Source organism: Mandrillus leucophaeus, unplaced genomic scaffold (genome assembly GCF_000951045.1).
Source record: "Mandrillus leucophaeus isolate KB7577 unplaced genomic scaffold, Mleu.le_1.0 Scaffold24, whole genome shotgun sequence".
NCBI classification, from domain to species: domain Eukaryota; kingdom Metazoa; phylum Chordata; class Mammalia; order Primates; family Cercopithecidae; genus Mandrillus; species Mandrillus leucophaeus.
Window position 1 is genome coordinate 1,928,308 of NW_012102476.1, and position 5,810 is coordinate 1,934,117.

The 5,810-nt window shown below is 47.5% G+C and overlaps 1 protein-coding gene across 4 annotated transcripts in view; it reads right to left on the bottom strand.

Annotated features, from left to right (window-relative positions):
* Positions 1–5,810, bottom strand: part of LOC105541387 (eukaryotic translation initiation factor 3 subunit C) — a 28,962-nt gene that overhangs the window by 7,597 nt on the left and 15,555 nt on the right. For all 4 annotated transcript variants that reach the window (XM_011982362.1, XM_011982359.1, XM_011982360.1 and 1 more), the window contains exons 14-15: positions 4,617–4,807; positions 4,167–4,391 (exon numbers count right to left, since the gene is read on the bottom strand). In XM_011982362.1, the coding sequence (XP_011837752.1) occupies positions 4,167–4,391; positions 4,617–4,807 (416 nt within the window). The remainder of the gene's footprint in view (positions 1–4,166; positions 4,392–4,616; positions 4,808–5,810) is intronic.

Genomic DNA, 5,810 nt, shown 5'->3' on the forward strand with positions numbered 1-5,810 from the left:
CCGGCTAATTTTTTGTATTTTTAGTAGAGACGGGGTTTCACCGTGTTAGCCAGGATGGTCTCGATCTCCTGACCTCGTGATCCACCCTCCTTGGCCTCCCAAAGTGCTGGGATTACAGGCGTGAGCCACCGCACCCGGCCCATTTTATGAGTTTTAAGACAGGAAACCATGGGAAGGTTTTGAGCAAACAGGTGATATGATCTGACATAACTGAACAGGTTAATCTGTATTATGAACAGAACAAAGGGACTGAAGAGACACAAAGGCAGAATCAGAGAGAAATCAGATGATGGTGGCTTAGAGCAGAGGGTACAAGCAGAAGTGACAGGAAGTGTTCTGATAATGGACTGTGAACAGGAACGGCTGAGGAATCAGATGCAGTATATGAGAGAAAAGTTCGAAACAAGAATAACCCCAAGGTTTCTGGTCTAAGCAACTGGGAAGAGGGACTTGGCACTAATTAAGACAGGAGAGACGGTAAGTAGTACAAATCTTGGGGGAAAAGGCTAAGTGTATTCATAACAACAACAAAAATGTGGAGATCAATGCCAGTCATAAGCTTACATGCAAAAAGCCTTAAATATGTTAGCAAACAGAATCCAGCAATATATAATATAAAAGAGACAATATACATGACCAAACTGGATATACCTCAGGAATAAAATGTTAGTATAAAAACGTAATGAACTCGGCTGGGCGTGGTGGCTCATGCCTGTAATCCCAGCACTTTGGGAGGTGAAGGCAGGTGGATCATGGGGTCAGGAGTTCAAAAGCAGCCTGCCCAACATGGTGAAACCCCGTCTCTACTAAAAAAACAAAAGTTAGCTGGGTGGTGGTGTGCACACCTGTAATCCCAGCTACTCGAGAGGCTGAGGCAGGAGAATTGCTTGAGCCAGGGAGGCGGAGGTTGCAGTGAGCCGAGATTGCGCCACTGCACTCCAGCCTGGGCGACAGAGTGACACCCTTTTTCAAAAAACAAAAAACACACAATAATGAACTCATAGTTATTCATTATATGAATAGAATGAAGGAGAAGTAACCGGGTATTTCTTTCTTCTTTGAGACAGTCTTGCTCTGTTGCCCAGGCTGGAGTGCAGTGGCGTGATCATGGCTCCTGCAACCTTGACGTCCTAAGCTCAAGCAATCCTCCTACCTCAGCCTCCTGAGTAGGTGGGACTACAGGCATGCACCACTATGCCTGGCTAATTTCTGTATTTTTTTGTAGAGACAGGGCTTTGCTATGTTGCACAGCAATTAAGATAATATGGGACTTGCTTAAGGACAGACAAAAAGAAAAATCAATGGGACAGAAGGGAATGACATGAAAAACACCTACTCTTATAGGTGATGTGGTTTTTCACATTATTTTCCACAAAGACACCAAAGCAATACAATAGGGGAAAGGAAGTCTTTTCTACAAATGATGCTAGAACAACTAGGTATCCATATGGAGGAAAAAGAAACCCTGATCCCAACCACACCAGATGCAAAAATCAAACCAAGAACAACTATAAGACTCAATGTAAAAGCTAAAACCCATAGGGACTTATGAAAAAAAAAAAAAAAAAAGAAATTCAAAAAATCCTCATGAATTTCAAGTAGGCAGAGGTTTTTTAGACAGGATCCAGAAAATAATTACTATAAAAGAAAAAACTGGGCCGGGTGTGGTGGCTCACGCCTGTAATCCCAGCACTTTGGGAGGGTGAGGCAGGCGGATCATGAGGTCAAGAGATTGAGACCATCCTGGCCAACATGGTGAAACCCCGTCTCTACTAAAAAATTTAAAAAATTAGCTGGACATGGTGGTACGTGCCTGTAGTCCCAGCTACTCAGGAGGCTGAGGCAGGAAATCACCTGAACCCGGGAAGCAGAGGTTGTAGTGAGTCAAGATCACACCACTGCACTCCAGCCTGGTGACAGAGCGAGACTCTGTCTCAAAAAACAAAACAAAACAAAAAACGGATACATTAGATTTCATCCAAAGGTATGGTTAAGAAAACGAATAAGCAAACCAGACTGGAAGAAATATTTTCAAAACATATCTGAGGTCAGGGGTTCCAGACCATCCTGGCCAACATGGTGAAACCTCACCTCTATTAAATATACAAAAATTAGCTGGGTGTGGGGGCACACGCCTGCAATCGCAGCTACTTGGGAGGCTGAGGCAGGAGAATTGCTTGAACCTAGGAGGTGGACATTGCAGTGAGCCCAGATTGCGCCACTGCACTCCAGCCTGGGCAACACAGTGAGACTGTCTCCAAAAAAAAAAAAAAAAATCTGACTCAGGACTAGTTATCCAGAATAGATAAAGCACTCCTATAACTCAATAAAGTAAACACTCCAATTGTTTTAAATGGGTAAGAATTGACCAGATATTTCACAAAAGATAAATGGCCAATAAACATAAAAAAGTAAAAAAGTAGCCAATATCAATAGTCACTAGGCAAATGCAAACTAACACTACAATGAGATACCATTAGACAACCAACTAAAATTTAAAAGACCTTTGAGTAGACGGGTGCAGTGGCTCACGCCTGTAATCCCAGCCCTTTGGGAGGCTGAGGTGGGTGGGTCACCTGAGGTTCAAGACCAGCCTGGCCAACATGGTAAAATCTTATCTCTATTAAATATACAAAAATTAGCCTGGTGTGGTGGCACATGCCTGTAATCTCAGCTACACGGAACGGTGAGGCAGGAGAATGGCTTGAATCTGGGAGACAGAGGGTGGAGTGAGCCAAGATTGCACCACTGCACTCCAGCCTGGGCAACAGAGCGAGCCTCTGTCTCAAAACAAACAAAAACATACATACACACACACACACAAACTAAAATATCTTTGAGATCAGCCTGGGCAACATAGTGAGACCCTGTCTCTACAAAAAATAAAAAATTAGCAGGTATGGTGGCACATGCCTGTAGCCTCAGTACTATGGAGGCTGAGGTGGGAGGATCACTTGAACCTGGGAATTTGAGGCTACTGTCGGCCATGATCATGCCACTACACTCAGCCTAGGTGACAGTGCAAGACCCTGCCTCAAAAAACAAAAACAAGTTTAAAAGACCCAATACCACTGCCGGCACGATGGTTCACTCCTGTAATCTCAGCACTTTGGGAGGCTGAGGCAGGCAGATCACTTGAGGTCAGGAATTTGAGACCAGCCTGGCCAATGTGGTGAAACCCCAACTCTACTAAATTACAAAAATTAGCCAGACGTGGTGGCGGGTGCCTGTAATCCCAGCTACTCAGAAGGCTGAGGCAGGAGAATCGCTTGATCCTGGGAGATGGCGGTTGCAGTGAGCTGAGATGGCCCCACTGCACTCCAGCCTTGGCGACAGAGTTAGACTCCCTCTCAAAAAAAAAAAAAAAAAAAAAAAAGACCAACATCACCAAAAATTGACAAGGAACTCCCAAACACTAGCAGGAGAGTAAAATGCTATAACCACTTTTGAGTTTCTTACAGCCAGGCTTTCCCATCTGTCCCCAGTCATTCCAGTCAACCCATCCCTCTTCTGCACCCATCAGAAAAGTCTAGTCAGTGTGCCCCGGAAAGGCCATCCCCCACTCCCAGGACCCAGAACCTTCCCGTCCCACAGCTTTGGAAAAAAATCCCAACTGCCAACCTGCAGCAGCTTCCTACATCAGAGCCAAAAACTGGAAATAAACTGGGTGTCCACCAAGAGGAAAACAGATACAGTGATATGTTCATACCGTGCAATAAAAACACAAACAGGAGGGCTGTTTAAAAACCAGCATTACCCCCAGACAGGTTCACCAGGTGCTCTACACATAAACATTTCCTAGTTGCCTTGGATACACTTTTACAGGATCTACACTTCCACACACAGCTTTTTTTTTGTTTTTGTTTTTGCTTTTTTTTGACATAGAGTCTTGCTCTATTACCCAGGCTGGAGTGCAGTGGCAGTCTGGGGTCACTGGAACCTCTGCCTCTTGGGCTCCAGCGCTACCAAGCCCGGCTAATTTTTTTTTTGTAGACAAGAAATTATGTGTTTACATGCAGGAGGACTGCAGGATGTTGGCATGTGGGAAAGACCTAGTGTCTACTTAAATTTGCACCAGTCACACAGGTGGCCGTTCTGGTTAAGCCAGTTTGCCCAGAGGCCAGGGGCCTGGCATCTCCTTCACCTCCAAGGCCTCCCCATCCTACCTGCACTGGCGGGTCTGCGTGCTGAATGTTGTCCTGCAGGTGGCTCATAAGCATGAGGTCGCGGGCCTGGTACCAGCGGGAGTGCAGAGCGTGGTGGTAGATGTGGCAGAGGATGGCGCATGTGCGGATCCGGTCTGTGCGGTCTTTGGCGTAGATGTACTTGCACAGTCTCTCCATCAACACGGCCGAGTCCTCGCCCTCATTTTCTGCCTGGTCTTGCTCAGACTGGGGAGGAAGGGAGGTTATTTGCAAAGGAGATCCAGCTTTAAAAGGCACAGGTTCTAGCAACCAAAGATGAGACTCTATCCAGTCTCTTTCTAATATGTCAGTTTCCCTCTCTGCTCCACCTGGGGAAGTCTAGAGAGTAACAGATTTGCCGTCAAGTCCTCACAGAAGCGGAGGGCAGGCGGACACACCCGTTCCCCTCTGCCATGACTGCCATGTGCTCACCTTTGAGGAGCCCTCGGGCGGGGTCAGCTGCCGCTGATGGGCCTTGTAATCAAACTTGTAGTAGGTGTGCAGGATGCGCAGCAGGTAGATGCGGCAGACCTCCTCGGTAGTGCCCTTCTCCTCCAGGTAGCGCTGCACGCGCTCGATGATGGCACACACCTGGGCTTCATCCTTCAAATGCTCCACATACTCTGGCAGGGAGAGCACCCATCCTTGTCTCAATTGGGCATCCAGGCTTTCCCATCTGTCCCCAGTCATTCCAGTCAACCCATCCATCTTCTGCACCCATCAGAAAAGTCTAGTCAATGTGCCCCGGAAAGGCCATCCCCTACTCCCAGGACCCAGAACCTTCCCGTCCCACAGCTTCGGAAAAAAATCCCAACTGCCAACCTCTGCCAATGAGGGTCTACAAGGCCTGGCCCTTGCCTGGTCTCCCACGATTCTCCCTCTGCCTTCCTGTGCCGGAGTCACACTGGCCTTTTTACTCCTGGAACATCAGGCTCGCTCTCTGCTCCTCCTGTCAGGCACTGTCTTCAGCTGATTCTTCCCCTAACTCCTCCTCGTTGGATCTCACCTCTGGTGGCCCCTACTTAAGGGTGTTTTCTCCAGCTGCTAGCTACAGCAGCCACCCCGCCAGTCACTTTTTACCACAGGGCCCTATTTTAACTCCGAACAAATACTTTACATCATCTAGAATTATTATTAATATTATTTGAGATGGAGTTTTACTCTTTCGCCCAGGCAAAATAAGCAATCTCCCCTTATTGCAACCTCTGCCCCGCTGGGTTCAAGGGATTCTCCTGCCTCAGCCTCCCACATAGCTGGGATTTACAGGCACCTGCCACCACTCCTGGCTAATTTTTGTATTTTGAGTAGAGCCAGGGTTTCACCAATTTGGCCAGGCTGGTCTCAAACTCCTGACCTCAGGTGATCCAACTGCCTCAGCCTCCCAAAGTGCTATGATTACAGGTGTGAGCCACTGCACCCGGCCCAGAATTATCTTGTTTAATATCTTACTCTCTCTCTCTCTATATATATATTTTTGATATGGAGTCTTGCTCTGTCACCCAGGCTGGAGTGCAGTGGCGTGACCTCATCTCACTGCAAGTTCCGCCTCCCAGGTTCACGCCATTCTCCTGCCTCAGCCTCCCAAGTAGCTGGGACTACAGCGCCTGCCACCACGCCCGGCTATTT